Source organism: Spermophilus citellus (assembly GCF_964194105.1).
Source record: "Spermophilus citellus genome assembly, chromosome: 15".
NCBI classification, from domain to species: domain Eukaryota; kingdom Metazoa; phylum Chordata; class Mammalia; order Rodentia; family Sciuridae; genus Spermophilus; species Spermophilus citellus.
Window position 1 is genome coordinate 47751392 of NC_138195.1, and position 19537 is coordinate 47770928.

At 32.3% G+C, this 19537-nt stretch overlaps 1 protein-coding gene across 2 annotated transcripts in view; it reads left to right on the forward strand.

Moving 5' to 3' along the window:
• The window catches only part of ADK (adenosine kinase), a 459464-nt gene that overhangs the window by 135266 nt on the left and 304661 nt on the right, over positions 1–19537 (forward strand). For both annotated transcript variants that reach the window (XM_081268679.1, XM_081268680.1), the window contains one exon: positions 6675–6753. In XM_081268679.1, coding sequence (XP_081124805.1) covers positions 6675–6753 — 79 coding nt within the window. The remainder of the gene's footprint in view (positions 1–6674; positions 6754–19537) is intronic.

Genomic DNA, 19537 nt, shown 5'->3' on the forward strand with positions numbered 1-19537 from the left:
CATTCAGATGATTTTAGAGGTACAAACTACATTTTAGGAAGTTCCTACTGAGATATTATAATTTAAAGAAGTACATGACGTACAGCCTACTACAAAATTATTCTGAAAAACTACATATTGGTCTATGATATCTATAGAGAATAAAATCTGTAAAATGTTGTATATTGGTAAATCATGGTTAAAGATGTGGAGCTGTTTGTTGTAGGAGGCTTTTTGCCCTTCATTGAGACTATTTCAGAATCAGAAGTTTAGAGAACAAGTCATTAAAACTCTTAAGTTTGTAGTTTTATTTGGAAAATTGGGATAATGGTATTAATTTTATTTGTCTCATAAGATTATTTTGAGCTCTTAATGTGTTTCACATTTGTCTTTGTATACCCATGTATATGTCTTCTGTATAGATAGGAATATAAAGTTATGTATACATGTACATACAAGATACAGATGGAGGGCTGGATATATAGGTAGGTAGAACTGGTCTTTGGGAATTTCCTTGATTGGTTCCTTAGGTATTTGTATATGTTTGTTTTTTCCTTTTGTTGTATTTGGACACAATACTTTATTTATTAATTTTTATATGGTGCTGTGGATCAAGCCACAACGTCTCGCATGTGCTAGGTGAGTGCTCCACTGCTGAGCCACAACCCCACAAACTGTATATGTTTTTGTGTATGTATGTGTATATGTGTGTGTGTGTGTGTGTGTGTGTGTATACACACACACAAACATGTTTGTGTGTCGAGCTTATTAAGGTAAGTTAAAGGTATAATTTATAATAAATTCACCCTTTTAATGTATAAAATTCTTTGAGTTTTGACAAATATTTAGTTGTGTAATCACGACTAAAATAGAAAATTTTCATTGCGCTTAAGACTCATAGTTCCTCATAATTAGTTTTTCTTTCCTGACCTTACTCTCTGGCAGCTGATTTTTGTCTCTGTTGTTTTGTCCTATCCAGAGTGTCAGAAAAATGGAATCATATTGTATGTAACCCTTTTATATCTGGCCTCTTTGACATAGCATAGTGCTTTTGAGCATCATCTATGTTGTGGAGAGTATTAGTTCATTTCTTCTTACTGCTTAGTAACATTCCTTCTTTTGATTTTTTTTTTTTTGCATTTTGTTCATTTGATGAATATTTGATTTGTTTCAAGTATTTGGAAATAATAAGGCTGTTAATGTTTGGGTACTTGAGATATATCTAGCAAGTAAAATTTTAATTTTCTAAGAAATTTCCAAACTGCTGTACTATTTTGCATTTCTATAAGCAAAGTGTGGGAATTTCAGTGGTTTTAATCCTTGGCATTTTAGTATTTTCACTACTTAATGTTGTCACCTTTTAAAACAGCCTTTCAACAGATGTATCTCATTATAATTTTAATTTAGATTGTTTTTATGACTAATGATAATGAGATCTATACTTAGGGTTGGGGACATAGCTCAGTTTTTTTTTTGTTTTTTTTTTTTTTGTTTGTTTGTTTTTGTTTTTTTTTAGTTTTAGTCAGCTTTTCCATACTATGACCAAAAGACCTGTCAAAAAACACTTGCATGCAAAAAAATATTTGGGGCTTTGGTTTCAGAGGTCATTTGCTCTGGGCCCCAGCTGAGGGAGAACATCATGAAAGAAGAGTGTGGTAGAGGAAAGGAGCTTAGGACATGGCACCAGGAAACAGAGTTCTATTCATTGGGGACAAAATGTAAACCCCAAAGCCACGCCCCCAGTGACCTACCTCCTCCAGCCACAACCTGCCTGAAGACAGTTACATCTCAGTTCATTCAAGTGGATTCTTGCACTGATTAGGTTAAGTCTTTCACAGTCCAGTTGTTTCACCTGTAAACATTCTAGCATTGCTTCACACATGAGCTTTTCGGGGATACCTCATCCCTAAACCACCACAATCCTCTAGCACCTGACTACTGTTGGAATAACTTTTGGTTTACAGCTAGCAGCTACGAGCAACTCCAAGTGCTTGAAAAATCTATGCTCCTTCAGGCCTGACAGGAACACCTGCAGGAAGGTTGCTCTGCTCTAGTGAGCCTTTAGTGAAACCAATCCTCAGCACTTGTGGTTAGTGTTGCCGGACTACCAGGCCAGGAAACAGATAATCAGGAGCTTCAGCACATGAAACCCCTGACTCAGAAGACCCCCTCACTTAAGGACAAAGACCCTTCCAGACTGCTTTCCACCACGACAGCAATATTTAGAGCTTCCTCATAGTGCGGTTACATTAGGCATAAGATGATTGGCTTATGGATATTATCTTGCTTATGTATGATTGACGGGCATGTCCCACACAAACCCTATAACTGTTGTATGCATTCCAAATTTAAACAGACTGCTGGACGTCAACTGCAGTTTTCACCAGCCAGCTTCTCATCAGCCCCTGGTGTCTGTGTGTTGACTCCATGTCTCTACCCTCAGCAACTGAGGTAGCCAAGTGACCGATTGACCACACCAGTAACCAGAACGACCACAGACTACCATATCCATGGCCCAGGATTTGATCTCCTGCACTTCCCCCAAATGCTTATTTGCCATCTGTATTTTTTCTTTGGTAAAATTTTAGTTACTCTTCTAACCTATTCTTTTTTTAGATTAAATTTTATTGAGTTTTCAGAGTTGTTTCTATGTTCTGCATGAATATACCCTTTTAGAAATTAATATTTTTAACAAATATAAAAATCTTTCTATAATAGAAATTTTTGAAATAATTGATCAATTAAGTCACAAATTAGAAGCAATGGTTTTATACCAAAAATTGTGACTAGTCTTACTACGACATATAAAGGATGAGCTTAGTTTGTCAGATTTGCTCGGAATTAATTTTTTGTAATGTGAAAAATATTAACTTTGTCATTTGTGGTTTTTAAAGGAATTTCAGAAAAGAAAAAGTTTGTATTTTTAAAATACAATATGTGACTTGGCCATTTGTGTAGACAACTAACATCATTGTTCTGGTGATTTAGGGTTAAAAATGAAGCATATTAGTGAGTGGATTTTTATATTAATTTCCAGCAAATAATAATTACTCAAAATAAAAAAAATAAAAAATAATAATTAGTCAAAATGCCCCCAATTTCAACCTAATTTCTTTTAATTTTATAAATTCTACCTACCATACTTAATCCTCAAATTACAGGTAAGATGTACTTTTTCATTCATGGATCCCAGTCAATGGAGTAAAGGATCTTGTGTTTTTCTTTATTTATAGTGCATTTATATAGTTATATTAACATCTCCCCCCAAAATGTTTTTTGTTCTTACTTTTACCCTCCTGGTTTTCTTTATTTTTCTGTGCTAGACATTTCTTCATTTTTGAGTACTAACTTTTCTAAGTTGAATATGCATTCCACAGTGAATATGTTGTTTTATTTTGTGCTTGTGTGTGTTATCCAACTTAAAACAATTTGAAAACCCTTTACTGCTTGTTCTGTATTGTAATTTTATAAAGTCTTACAAAATGACCAGTATATTTAATTAATTTATTTATTTGCAATACTGGAGATTGAACCCAGGGTGCTTTACCACTGAGCTATATTTTCAGTCCATTTTCTTTTTTGAGACAGGATCTCAGTTGCTTAGGGATTCGCTAAGTTGCTGAGGCTGGCCTTGAACTTGAGATCCTCTTGCCCCAGCCTCTTGAGTTGCTGGGATTAACAGTCATGTACCACCTTGTGTGGTATGACTAGTGTATTTTAATCACGACTAAAACAAGTTGCATTTTTTTCACTGTGAAATCATATTTCTTCCATTAAATTGTTCAGTCGCCTTCCTCTAATCTTCTGTGTTATAGTTAGTATAATAATTATTGCTTTTGAAAAAGTGAATGTTTTCTAATGTACCACCCTGCATTTATTTCTGTTAATACTTATGCCTTGATTTCAGTGCCAAAAGACTTTCTTATAAGTGATGGATTATATTAGGTTGCCTGTGTTTACTTTGGTCATTTCATCACTGTCCAGGTATTCTACAAGTAGCAAAGTCTTTGCTGCTGCCAGTAGCATACCAATGACCCAGCAATATTATTATTTTTACAGTGCTGAGGATTAAACCCAGGACCTAATGTATGCTTATCAAGCTGTGTACTATTGAGCTACATCCTCAACATGAGCAAACTTTTCTTACTTTTTTACCAGAAGTCAGTGCTGTCTTTGTTAAGCAGATTTTAAATCTCCACATTGGATCATTTCATTTGATACCTTTTCTTGTATATGAAATAACTCTAAAATGGTACAGTATCTCAAGAGATTTAATACTAAAGTAGTATTGTTTATACCTTTGACTACCAAGTTAGTCACTGGTCATTTATCTTGAGAGTTTCTCTACTTCCTTCTACTGTTCTTAAAAGAAAAGCAGATCTTTAGATAGCTGTTATAATGTTCAGAAATGCTTGTATATAAAGTATTTGGTGATATTTTATATGATATTGGAAAGCATTACTTAGAATTTAAATTCTCTTATATAATGTCATAATAAGTATTAAAATTCATTTAGAAAGGTAAGGTTTTATTTATTTATTTATTTATTTATTTAAGTTTAGTCCTTAAAAATTCTGAATTATTTTTCAGTAACATTAAATTTTATTTAAAAGTGCTCTGTAGTTAAAATATTTTCATTAAAATATGAATATAAGCATTATCGAATTATAGAAAGCACAAAAGGGAAAAGGCTTATAATAAAAATGCTATATGCATGTTAATATTCTATCCTTTCTTATAATTTCAGTGAATTTTAAAGAAAAAATACTAATCACATTGAATACATTTTTACATTTTGATAATGTCATTGAACAGTAAATACAAGGGCCTTATATTATATTTTACTTTTCATAAATTACAGATGTTTACATTTTGTGTTATTTTGACTTTATCTTTATTTGCTTCTTTAGTACATTTTTAGTATATTCATTCACTCTATACTATTCATATATTTGTAATATGTTATAATTCTTTCCTTTAATAGTGAAACATGTAAACAATAATATTACATTTATATTGTTTTTGGTCTTACTTTATTACATATTATGATAAGACGAGCAACTTTAGCATACTTTTGTATAGTATCTTTTATGATTTGGATTACTTTCATGAGGTAGAGTCTCCCAACCAATAGAATTTTACAGTAATATGAAATAGACATTTTCTTTTCTGGCTCTTGATATCCATGAGTGCTGAGTATTATAATTTATATACTCAGCTAATTTGTTGTGTAGACATGTGTATGCCTTCAGTTGCTAGCAAGAGGGGTTCATTAGTTTTCAACATTAGTGTGTCATTTTTTTCTTTTGTTTATTGTTCATTTGTCCATTTATATGAGACTTAATATTTTTATTTCTCTTTTGTGTGAGCACTTAACTTGGTAAAATAACCTTTTTTGTTTTTAAACATTCTCTTTTTATTACAGTTAAATTTTTGTTTGGTTTTGCTTTTATATAGAAAAGCTTTATGTTTTTTTCTAAAGTTGGTTGTGGTACCAGGTGCAGTGGTGCACGCCTATAATCCCAACAGCTGGGGAGGTTGAGGCAGGAGGATAGCAATTTCAAAGCCAACCTTAGCAACTTAGCTAGGCCCTAAGCAATGTAGCAAGATCCTGTCTCAAAATGAAAAAGGGATGGGATGTGACTCACGAGTTAAGCACCCCTAGATTCAGTCCCTGGTACCAAGTAAATAAGTAGAAATAAAGTTGGCTGTAGTAATGTTGGAGTGCACACTTCAGGTGGATGAATTGTATGGTGTGTGAATATATTTTTTAAAAACTGTGGAAAGAAAAGAAAGAGGGAAGGAGGGAGAAAAATGAAGAGCAAAGAGGTTGGTAGTCTTGGAATTTATATACTTGTCAAAATAGGGAGGTCTTTACCAAGACATTGATATGCTTAAATTTTACTCCTCTGAGTAAGGTGGAAGTAGTTGGGCAACCACCCTAGTTTTCTAAATAGAGTGTTTATTTAAAGTATTTTGTCTTGCTTTGTTGTGTCTCCTAGCAGTACTTCCTCAATTTTATTGTATTTGGTTTGGTTTTGTGTTTTTTTTTTTTTTTTGTACTAGAATATGTTATTTTTCAAATTTGCAGTCTGTTTGTGGCATCTTTCCTTACTTTGCAATGCTGATATGCTTTGGTTAATTTTGTGTGTGTATTTTTTAAAATCAAATTGTCACACACACACACACACAAATTTTCTTACCGTTAGTAAAATGTATAGAAGAGGAAGCAAAATGTTTCATCATCTCTTGAAGTATAAGGTTTTAATTTTTATGCCTCTTACACTGATTCCAGGGGTTGCATTAATTAGTGAAATTTCGGTTTCTATAGAAAATTCTCATAGTAATGTGGAATGAGGAAAGAGATTTCTGTATGTTTATAAGTATTTCTGAGAGTGGAATCTGATTTTGACTCATTTTGTTTGGCAGTTTATGAATTTTATTTTTACTTTCTGTTTCATGTAATGGTTAATTACAGTACTCTATATATTTAAATTCTTGTACTTGTATATTTATAGGAATATTTCTTAAATATGGAAATTTAGCTTGTTTGCCATATGAGACTTTAGTTCATTTATTTAATATATAATTCATAATTTCACTAATTTTATTTTAATGTACTTTAATCAGAAAATTTCGCATTGTGACATTGAAATATGCTAACATTTTTTTTTCATATTGTGTTTTCCTCATAGGTTTGATGAACTGGTAAAAAAATTCAAAGTCGAATATCATGCTGGTGGCTCTACCCAGAATTCAATTAGAGTGGCTCAGGTTGGTTAATTAGTATTATTATTTTAAAAAATTTTTTTTAGTTGTAAATGAACATAATACCTTCATTTCTTTTATCTATCTATCTTTTTATATGTGTGCTGAGGATCAAACCTAGTGCCTCACATGTGCTAGGCAAATGCTCTACCACTGAGCTATAGCTCCAGTCCTGGGTTGGTTAATTATTTTAAAAATTAAAGAAAAGATGCAAAATGATTCTGAACTTCTCATAAATTTGTTCCAGTCTATATTTTACTGCCGTAGAATAGTTTCATTCATCTGAATTAGGAATTTAATAGTCATTGCCATCAAATAAGCAAAAATTATTTTAATTGCTATTTCTTGGGTTATTGGTAAAGTTGAATATCTTTTATTGTTTATTGTTCATTTACATTTTTCTTAGGTATTTATAACCCTTCGCTATTTATTTTATGATTTTTTACATGTTAATGATTTGTAGACATACTTCATACTTTGTGGATAACATTCATTTTTATCAAATAAAGTATTCCTTGTTTATTATTTGTAGATTAACTTTGCGTATGTTTTTTATTGTGCCAGATTTCTTAATGTAACCTTCAATGTTTGTTTGTTTGTTTTGGGCAGGAGGTACCAGGGGCACTAGGCCACTGAGCCACATCCTCAGCCCTATTTTGTATTTTATTTAGAGACAGGTTCTCACTGACTTGCTTAGTGCCTTGCTTTTTCTGAGGCTGGCTTTGAACTCACAATTCTCCTGAGGTGCTGAGATTATAGACATGTACTACCACACTTGGCTCAGTGTTTTTAATGTAATTAAACTTTATGGCTTCTGAAGCTGGATGTAATGGGACATACCACAAACCCAGCATTGGGAGATTGAGGCATGAGGATGGAACTGTGTAGGTGTCTGTCAGTGGATGAATGAATAAAGAAAATGTGGTTTATATATACAATGCAGTTTAATTCAGCCATAAAGAAAAATGAAATTATATCATTTGCAGGAAAATATATGGAACTTATATTAAGTGAAATAAGCCATACGCAGAAAGTCAATCATCATATGTTTCCTCTCATGTGGAAGCTAAAGAGGAAAAAGTAAAAGAAAGGTAGGGGGAATCTTAGGAAAATCAAAGGGAGATCACTAGAGCAGAGGAAAAGAACCAGAAAGAGGGAATAGTAGAGGGAAAGGGGAAACACTGAGGAATGATATTGACCAAATTATATTGTTATATTGTTTGCATGTATGAATATACAGTAACAAATCCCACCATTTCGTACTATAGTTTACCAATAAAAAATATGAAAAAACAACCCAAAACTTTATGGCTTCTGCGTTTTATATGGTGTTTAGAAAGAATATTTTTACAAGATATCAAAAATTCTGCTTTATATATAGATACAAATATATGCATGTAGATGTATATGTGTCTATGTATCTGTTGAAATGTATATATCTGGGTATATCTTGTATATACATATATGCTCATATGTTTATGTGTATGTATTATATGAATCTATATACTTACACCCATACCATCTAGTAGGTAATTGAATAAACACATTTTGAGATATATACTCTTTTGAGTTAGCGGTCTAAGCTACTGTGGAGTTAATGAATTTGTGTTCTTTTTAAACTTCCAGCTTTGAAGGATATGAAAAATCTTTATATACCTCTGGTTCTTATCTCTGAAATTCGAAAGCTAGGTCAGAATCCTACTTAGTTCTCATGGATGGATTAATTGTGATATTTGTTGATAAATGCTTTCCCTTTAAATTCTAATTAACTTCAAGAACCAGGAAAGTGGAAAATTGAGAAATAAAATAAAGGTGATTGGTTGATTGATTTCTATTTTGAAATGACTCTTTTGTATTAAACTTATACAATCAAATTCAGGTGTAGTATAATATTTTAGGTTGTTAAAAATGAATCTTTAAAAAAATTTCTTTTAGTTGTAGAGGGATACAATACCTTTATTTATTTATTTATTTTTATGTGTTGCTGAGGATCAAACCCAGTGCTTCACATATGCTAGGCAAGTGCTCTACTACTGAGCCACAACCTCAGTCATATAAAAACTTAATGTTTGATCATTTTTATAAAGAAGACTGTGGAGGACATCTTTGTATTGTCAATCAATTTTTATTGTTTTTGTAAAATATCCTGTTAGTAGTCACTTTTTGAGCCCAGGTTAAATAGGGAACAAAAGGTGATTGTCTTTTTTGTTCTTAGATATTATTATTAATCTGCTATGGCCATGATGACCAAAGACCATAGAGCAGGTAAATAAAACAACAGAAATTTATTTCCTCACAGTTCTGGATGCTGGAAGTATAAGAACAGGGCTGTTTTCTTATGAGGCCTCTCTTCATTGCTTCATAGATTTCTGCCTGTTTTCCGGTGTATCCCAGACTATGTATGCACCTCTGTTACTCTCTGGTGTTGGAATGGTGACCAGCTCTCCCTCTTTGCCAGGATTTCCCCAATTTTAGCAAAGTCCTATATCCTAGGAAACCCCTCCTCAGGATACAAAAGACTGGGGGGGCAGTAATAGACATAAGAATTGAGGAAATAAGATAGCCCCTAAAGTAGGGATTTGATAGCAACAGTAATTTTTTTTTTTTTTTTTTAATGGAGAATTGAACCTACAGGTCCTTTACTGAGTATATCCCAAGTCCTTTTTTTGGTTGGGGGAGTAGTGGGGGATTGAACCCTGGGATGCTTTTCCAATGAGCTACATGCCCACTACATTTGTATTTTTATTTTAAGACACGGTCTGGCTAAGTTGCTGAAGGTTTTCCTGAATTGCTGATGTTTGTCTCAAACATACAATCCTCCTTCCTCAGCCTCTTGAACACTGGATTATACATAAGTGTTACTATGCTCAATGTGAAAGTAATACTTATTTGATAGTATATGAATTATCCAACTTCTTTTTTTCCCTCTGAGAACAGATGATTGGGAGCCATGATTTTTGGTTCATGGTTGTGATTATTCATTATTATACCAATATGTGTTTGTGGTAGGTAAAATAACAACCTCCCTTAAAGATTCCTGTGTCCTAAATCCCTGGACAATTACTTCTCAGTCAGCAGTTACTTAGTCTTCTGAAAATATAATCATTGAAAATAGTGACCTCTTGGGGCCTGGGAATGTGGCTCAGTGGTAGAGTGCTTTCCTAGCATGCATAAGGCCCTGGATTCAATCTCTAGTACTGCATCGGTGGGGAGAGGGAATGGACCCTAATTTTGCTTAGGCATGCCACACAAATGAATATATATTATCAGGTTGTGTTTGAATAAAGTTACATTTCAGAAATAAGAAGTTTTGACTCTGAAAAGAACTTTCTTGGTTCCTTTACTAAAACTTTAACTTATTTGGAATTTGTTTTTGACACTACACTTCAGTTACCTTTGTCATTAAAAAAAAAAAATACAATAATGTGGTTGATAAACAGAATAGGAAAACAAACATTTGATACAAAGTAGATATTTTTGTAAAACTAAAAACTAATTTCCTAAAATGTGAATTCCTAACTGTTGCTGTTAGGTACAGTATTGCTTAAGTACATACTTTTGTTGAGAAATTATTTAGTTTGATGTCATTACAATGGACTAAGAATGTGGGCTTGATACATCAGAGATACAAGTCAAAGTGGATCTTACTTTTGACTATATCGTTTACCACACACCAAAGGATAATCTAATTGCTCTAGTCAGTTTGGAGAATTACTATTGGAAAGGAAACACAGGTAAAAGTATCTTATTTTATTGGCTAAAAAGAAGTATTTCATTGTTAATATCCTATAAAGATGTATAGTATAATCTGATTTTTAAAAATAAATATTAAAAAATAAGAATTTTAAACAAAAGGTGAGTAAATAATGGATTTTCTTGATTGTGTAGATTCTTTTCAATCAAATTTGCAAGTATTTTAAAATATTTTTTACTATTCTGTTCTTTCTCATTTCTTCTCATAATGAACATACATGTTGGTTTGCTTGATGGTTGTTTCCTTGATATTTCTTTGAAGATGTCTACTCCACAAATATGCTCCCTTGGTATTTATTATATACTATTATCATGTATTTTTTTGGAGGGGGTCTGGTATGGGTATTCATAAAAATTTTCTGTACTGTTTGAAATATTTTCACCACAAGCTGAAGGTATACATTTTCTTAACTCAGATCTACTTCAGTTACTTAAAATATGACTTCTTTACTACCCTCTTTTATACTACAGTATACTCCCAATCATTAGAGCCCAGAGGTCAAAAAAGAAGATGTGGTCTTCATTCCCCACCTGCATCCCATCTTGGTAATACTAGGGATTGAACACCCAGGGGTACTTTACTACTGAATGCATCCCTCAGTCCAAACAGGGTCTTGCTAAGTTGCTGAGGTTGTCTTGAACTTGTGATCCTTCTTCCTCAGTCTTCTGAGTTGCTGGGATCAGGGGTGTGCACCATTACACTCTGCTTTGTCTTCATTTTGGGTAATTAAGTGAAGCAGAATTAAAATCTCTGTGTTCTATGTGACAACCTCATCTTGCTTTCCTTATTGAAGATAGTTCTCTCATCCTTAGACAACTTTAATTTTGACATCTTTACATGTTGGAGATTTTAAGTATTGCTTTTCAACCACTTTTAGTTGTCTTCAATTTGGGAAGAATTGGAAATGGTCAGAGTTAACTATTCATCATTTAAAATGCAATTTCAGTAAATGTCCTGTTTCTTTTATGCTTTCTGTAGACAACAGTTTTCTTTGGTGCTTAGATATCTTTTGGTTTCTTGAAAATTTGTTATTATGTGATAGTGAATTTTTCAAAAGCCCAATGTCCAACTTATATGAGGTATTTCTATATTGTTTTAAGTTATATGGACTCAATTGTTTTTAAGCTTCTTGCAAAATTGATTTCACTTTCATTTTTAAAGTATCATTTTTGTGTTCTGTTTTGGAAATCTGATCAAATATTTTGGCTGTCTTCTTTGTTAACTATAATATAAACAAATAGTCATGAAAATCAATAATTTTTTTCTCCCTGTCCTCTTACAGAATTGAGGCTGTATTATTTATATGACTATTCAAAAATAGCAAATAAGCATTTTTTTTTTTAGTAACTGCCATCTAATACAGTAAAATTTTCTTTCTCATTTAAGTAAAGATTTTTGGATAAAATAAAATTTTATCTTTTCTGTAATAGAAATTCCTGGAAACTCCTAAATTTGTTCATGTTTCTTGCAAATCGCCTTCATTCCAATAAATTTTTCTATATTCTTAATTACAGATTTTCTTTCTTAATCACATATTTAAAATCTTTAGTAATGAGTATGAATTTTTCTTCACATAAACATTAAACATTTTAGCTTAGTTTCTTTGAAATATCAGATTCTTATTTTTATCATGTAATTCCTAACCTTGTGTTCCAATCTTTGATATTTTAATCTTCCAATTTCTTTCTGTTTTCCCTGTTAGATATCCATATTTATATTTAACTTCTAGTAAAAATTTAAGCATGTTTTTGTTTTCTCTTTAATTAAATTATGAGAAAACTGCCCAAGTGCCAGTGTGTTTGTGTTTTCATACAGTCTACATCTCAGGGGGATGCTTTTAATTGTTATTTTGATGTAAAATATAATGCAATGAACCAGTTTTCAGAATTAATTTAACACTTTCCGAAACCCTATGTGTGATGAATTTCTAAAATCATTAAGTAGAACATAAGTTTAAGGAGTTATATTTGAGTAAAATATAAACATATTGAATCAAAACTTATAAAGTTATTTCACGAACCATTTAGCATTTCTGAGTTATACTATTTGGAAGCTAAAATGATTTAAATAAAAAAGCTAATTTTGTTTTTCTGTTCACAGACCTTTCTTTTTGAAAAGGGTTAATCTGTATGGTTTGTATTTAAAAAAATATTACTTCCGATCATCTCTTTTGCAATCTATTTCACCTAGAGAAACTAGTTGGAGGTTAAAAGACTTTTTATGAGACATACCTGTGGGAATGTGGGAGTAGTCTAGACTACTTAGAGTATAAAAGAAATGACACTGGAGTGATCAAAGAGAATTCTCTGTTCTAATGCCTTACACCTGGAGCAGTTGTAGAAATGTCAATAGCACAACTGTATTTATAAATATCAGAGCAGGATGTGGCAGATGGTGATGCAACACAGAGTCTTGTCAAAACCTTTTTGTCATTAAAAAAAGAGGTGCCTGTTAAAGCCAAATTTCAGATTAATTATTTTAATTAACATGGGTCCTACTAGGTAAAGTTGACTGTTCAAATTGCCTGTAGAGAAGAACTATTGCTATTAATAATGAACAATTTGGGCTGGGTTTGTAGTTCAGTAGTAGAGCACTTGCCTTGCATGCGTGAGGCATTGGGTTCGATCCTCAGCACCACACCTACAACTTTAAAAAAATTTTTTTAAAAATGAACAATTTATCAGCTCAGAATATAGCTCAATGATTTATCAAAGCCATATACACTTCATAGAATCAGATAATCCAGAAGACTGTGTTACAAACAATGCTTAGGCATCCAGTGATTACACTAGCAATCATTTTGGTTCATTTCAAATTTGTGTGTTTTTAACAGTACTTAACTAAATATGGTATGTTCTTCATATAATATCATAATTATGAACAGTATACCTAACCCCGTACTTACACATAACAATACCTCAGTAAGTTTTAGGTGCTCTTATTACATCATGAAAAATATATATGGCTAATATTTTTCATTAATTGAATTTTATAATTCCAGCAATTTGAGGATAATGTATATAAAGCAATAAAACATACTAAGCATTCCTTTCTTTGCAACTATCTCAAAACCTGTCATCTCAAAAATAGAAAGTAAAGGACTAGGACCTAAAATCTTCCAGCAAAATAGTTCCTTAGATATTAAAAACAAAAAGAAAAGATGAATAAAATTTTAATTCTCCTAAATATTTCATGTGGTTAGCTAGTGTTTTTTGTGCTTTTGTTGTTGTTGTTGTTGATTGTTTTTCGTTTTATTTTTGATAGTGACTTGGAAAAACTGGTGTCCATCGTTGTTCAACTATTTATTGGTTGATTGGAATGTATGTGTGTGTGTGATTTTTTTGTGTGTTTTTTTTTTTTTTTAACAGAGCTGGGGATTGAATCTAGGACCTTGTATATGCTAGGCAAATGCTCTACCATTGGGTTGTACCCCAAACCCAGAAATTTACTTTTATTCTGTAAAATTAGTAATCTCAGTGTTACCCCCACCAGTGTCATATGTATTGTTGGAACTTACAGAATTGTTAGACTCAAATGTAATAGGTGCAACATAATAATAATTTTATTATCAAAGTATTGGATGTGGTAAAGTAAAATACAGTTGCTGGTGAATTATTCCCTTTTACAAGTGAATATTCAAGAGGTTTACACTTTTTTGAATATATCCTTTCATAAGATATTTATACCTACAAAAATAAAAGATTCGGTTTATTACTTAGTAGACTAACTCATGACTTTACAGGGTTAAATTAAGCTTTGAATTTACTTAATGAAGTATTACATGTTATATAAATTAGAAATTGTAAATCACTTCGAAGATATAATAGTTTGGAGTACTTCATTAAACCACATTATGTTAGTATCCAGGCCAAGAAAGTTTTATAATACTACTCAATAATTTTAGAGTTTTAAACTTCCTTATGATTCCATTGGCGAAGAAAATTCCTAGTATGGAAAAAAGTTCTGAAAGCAAGATTTTTATTGTAATAGAACTTTGTTTTTAGGTTTTTGAATGTAATAGCTTAATGGTAAAAATCTTATGTTAGTAAATGAATTGTGCATCTGTTAAAATGTTCTTTTTGTCTTAAATGTTAGAAAATTGTTCTTTATTTTTTATAGCTGTAGTCTGGGTACTATAGTACTACACTATCAGATTTTACAATCTAGAATTATGGATTGTCTGACTGAATGTGATACTTCTTTGCAGATTCTACAACTTGGCCTCCCACTTGGCCTTTTATTATGAGAAAGTTAGCCAAAATGTTGACTTCCTTGTGCATTTGTATTTACATATGGCCAAATGCTCAGAACACTCACCCCTCCCCCCCCCATTTCTTGTTCCCATTTCTTGCCTCTTCAGAGGCATGATTCCCATCCACTCCATTTAGAGCGATTGACTTTTTGTTTTCTAATTATTTACTCCTCTAGCAATCAGGAGTCTCATTTATTATTGGCATTTTCTGGAGAAAGTATTTTCCAGATTTATGATTGATAAAATTTTAAAAATATGTTCCTGTTTAGAACTGGAGGTATACCTCAGTAATGGAGTGTTTCCTATCATGTGCAAAGTCCTGATTTCTGAGTTAATCCTTCTATTGTTATGAAATAAAAGGCCTGATTTTTTGTTTAGAATTTAAAATGATTGCAGAGGTGAAATAGGCAGAGCTAGGCTGAGGTACCTTTTCTCTGATCTTGAAATTAGATTGTGGGTATGTTTAGCCCTATAGATTAATATGTGTGTGTTTATACAGAGATGTTGATGAGAGAAAATGGAGAATTGGCCTGAGGTGCTCTCCCATATAACTATTTACAACCCACCATATAGTGGTATGTAAGCCTTGTCATGGTTTTCATATCATCACTGTCCATGCCATAATGAAGCAGAATTATCTATGTCGCAAAAATCTCCAGTCATAGTAGTAGGTTTTCAGCAACCATGCAGCAGCCATTTCAAATATGGAAGAAATATGGTTGGGTGGGTAGATACTTAGTTGACCACTGAGAAACTTCTTGGTAGGAATAGCAGGTAGGTTGCAGGAGAAGGGTAGGTAAATTAAAGAACTTTCTCATTTACTATTTGTGTCTTTAGAGGTGATCTAACAACATGTAACAAAAACCTATTAAAATGTATGAGAACTTTAGAAATTGGAGAGTTGCCGAAATAAATTTAGATTTAACTATATAAGATAATAATATAGTCCTTTATTAAGATGGTATATCTTTTACACAAATATGATCAGTGATATCATATTTCATTAAATAGATCGGATTACCTTCCAGTTCTGTTTAGAATATTTTTTCATATTTATTGAGTACTATGGTTTTGTGCTTTTATTTAACATTGTCATCTACTCATATTCAAAATCAAATTATATTTTTCAAGTAGGCTAACATAAAGACTAATATTTGAAATATGTGAGGTAATAAAAATTGTTGAGAAAATGAAAAGTAGTATCTCTGAAGCATTTATATAAATATGTCATATGCCTTAAATAATGGAAAGTATGTAGAATAATTAAGTTATTTTTTTAAAGTCCATTTTCCCTTTCCAGAATTTATAGATGTAATCCTGTCTTCAGGGAAGTTGTATTAAATGTAGAATAGTCAATAATAGCATAGTCATAGTTGTAAGTTTTTAAAGGAACTGTCAATTCTTTTTTTTTTTTTTTTTTTTTTTTTTTTTGTAGTGGGGCAGATAATGGGGATTAAACTCAGGGGCACTCAACCACTGAGCCACATCCCCAGCCCTGTTTTGTATTTTGGTTAGAGAAGAGGTCTCACTCAGTTGCTTAGCGCCTTACCTTTGCTGAGGCCGCCTTTGAACTCCAGATCCTCCTGCCTCAGCCTCCTGAGCCTCTGGTATTACAGGCATGGTATCACCGGCACATGGTGGGAACTGCTAATTCTTAACCATCTCATTTAGGTTCCTAAGGGCTGAAATTTTTAGTTTTATAGTAGCAATGGTTTGGGATATGTACAAAGCCTCTGAGTTGAAAAGGCCTGACTTTTGGAAAGGCAGTATAGTAGGTAAAGAAGCAAATTTTGTTTTTGTATTCTTCTATAGATAATCAAGCATGATATTCAAAAAGTTGTTGCACATTTATACTTTATTCTCACATCCCCCTGTCTGTGGGATTCCTTAAAATTTTATACATGTTTTTAATTACTATATTATAAACATTTACAGTACGTCTGTGTCATATAGTTTTATAGAACCACCAAATAGAATCATAAGAAAATGTAAAGGTAATATTCCAAATCAAGAAAAATGGACTAAGTATAATATACTTCCTGTGTGTTTGCTTAATTTTCGTAACCTTATGTGTTAGTCAACTTTCCTTTGCTGTGACAAGTATACCCGACAAGAACAAATTAGAGGAAAAATGTACTTTTGCTCAGGGTTTCGGAGGTTTAGTCCTTGGTCAATTGATGCCATAGCTCTGGGCCCTAGGTGAAGCAGAACATCATGTTTGGAAGGCCATCATGGAAGAAATCTGCTCAGTTCTTGAGAGCCAGAAAGCAGAGAGAGCTTAAGTGCAATAAACACCAAAGCATGCCCCCAATGACCTACCTTGTCTAGCCACACCCTGCCATTAATCCATTCAGATTATTAATACATCAAATGGAGTAATCCACTAATTAGGTCACAGCTGTCATAATCATTTCACCTCTGAACATTCCTACATTGTCTTATAGGTGAGCTTTCAGGAGACACTTTATATCCAAACCACAGCACCATATATTCAGAGGTACATGACAAACTTACTTGCTGTGTATCAGGCTTAGTCTAACTCTGCTTTAGTGTTCTCTTTTATATACTATAAAGCAAAGAAATGAATTCTGTGTAATTATACGTGAAGTAATGGAAACAAGCCTTATGATATGATTAATTTCATTATTATTATCATCATTAAAGAGGTTGGGGTTTAATTTATCAGTAGTTTTTCAGAATACTTACCAGTGATACCACTGAAAAATTGCATTAGAAAGAGCCAGTTTCAAGACAGTCCTGTATTAGGATTCCCAGATAACTTTTCAAAATATTTTTAATTATATAATCCTTGAATTAAAGTTTCTCTATTAAAATTGTAAAAGAATCACATTGTTCTAGAAATCCCAATATTACGGGTTGGATTTTCAAAATCACAGACTATGGTTTGGATTTAGATGTCAACAAATTTTCATCTTGGATTGAGGTGTGTGTTGTTTTTTTAAAGTAAAAATTTTAAATACTTTTATAAAGTAAAATCCTTTTGATTATTAATAAAAGTTTCTCTTTCACATAATTATGAATTCACAGAATCTTTTGATTCAATATTATAAAACTATTCTATTTATATTTTCTAAAATGTAATATATATACTTGGTTATTTGCAAACACATCTATAGGGTTTTTTTTTCCTTTTAGTAGTAGATGGACACAATCTTTTATTTATGTATATGTGGTGCAGAGGATTAAACCCAGGGCCTCACACATGCTAGGCAAGCACTCTCCACTGAGCCACAACCCCAGCTCCAATAGGTTTTTTGATATGCCTCTATTTTAAAAAGTGGAGAATATGGAATGTTGCTTAGACTTAGTGACTTCATTTTAATAAGGAGAATGTGTGGCAATCATGGTTTGCTGTTTCTGAGGCTAGATCATTAAAGACATCATTGCTTCCACAGTATTTTGTTTTGAAACACTCATGATGATGAAGTCAACTGCTATGTCATGAGGACCTTCAGTCTGCCTAATGAAGAGGTCTATATGGGGAGGAACTAAAGCCGTTTACCAATAGGCAGCACCAACATGCTAGCTGTGTTAATGAGATATGCCAAGCCACAAAGCTTGCTGTGTTAATGAGATATGCCAAGCCACTAAGCTGCTCCCAAATCCCTGCCCCACAAAAACCATGCGACAGATTTCTTTTCTTTAGCCACTGTGTTTTACAATGACAGATGATTGATAATATGTAAAGTCCAAAAATCAAAATGTATAAAAGGGTGTACGAATTAGAAGTAGGGTTTTCTTCCCTGTGGCTGTACTCTATTCATATTCAGTGCATTTTATTAGATTTGACCACTTTCATGAGTTTCTTGCACATCCTTCCAGAAATCTATTCTCTTTTTTTTTTCAATATTTTTTTTTAGTTGTTGATAGACCTTTATTTTATTTATTTGTATGTGGTGCTGAGGATCGAACCCAGTGCCTCACACATGCCACATAAATGCACAACCATTGAGCTACAGCCCAGCCCTCAGAAATCTAATCTATTACAACCATGTGCATGTCTATTATGTATATTTTTATGTATTAGCACACTTTACCATTAATCCATATACAATTTTGTAATCCAACAACCCCCTCCCCCCAAAAAAGTGTCTTGGAGCTTGCACCTTATCAATACAAAATAGGTATGACTAATTCTTTTCAATGGCCATACTAGTTCATTCAGTGACTGTATTATAATTTGCTTAATGAATCTTTTATTGTTGCACATTTAAGTGGTTTATATAGATTCTTCAGGGAGTACCTTAGTATACAAGTCATTTTTCATCTGTGTAAATATATTGTTAAAATATATTCATGTAAGTAGAATTGCTGACTCAAAGGGGCATAGGCATTGTAAATTTTATTGAAGTTGCCAGATTTCTCCATATAAACATTTGCCAGTTTTATTTCTACTAGAATTAAATGAGCATGTTTGTTTTAATACATCTTCAACAATTCAGAGAATATTCATTGTGCTCTTTTACCAGTGTGATCTAAAAAAAAAAAAAAATACCCCATTGAAAGTCTGCATTCACAATTTTCTGATGAAATCAAGTTCTTGGATGAAATAAACTATTTTCCAAGTCAGTTGCTGAAATTCACTTTAAAAAGAAAATCTGAATGGACTAATATCCAAATAAGAAATGGAGCAGGGTATTAAAGAATTTTCTCTCCACAAGAGAGCTATGAGTCCTGGAAAAATAAAAAAATAAAAACCTTTAAGGAGCAGACTTTTCTAAGATACTTCTAATTCATTCTGAAGCTTCTGGAACAAAGTATCT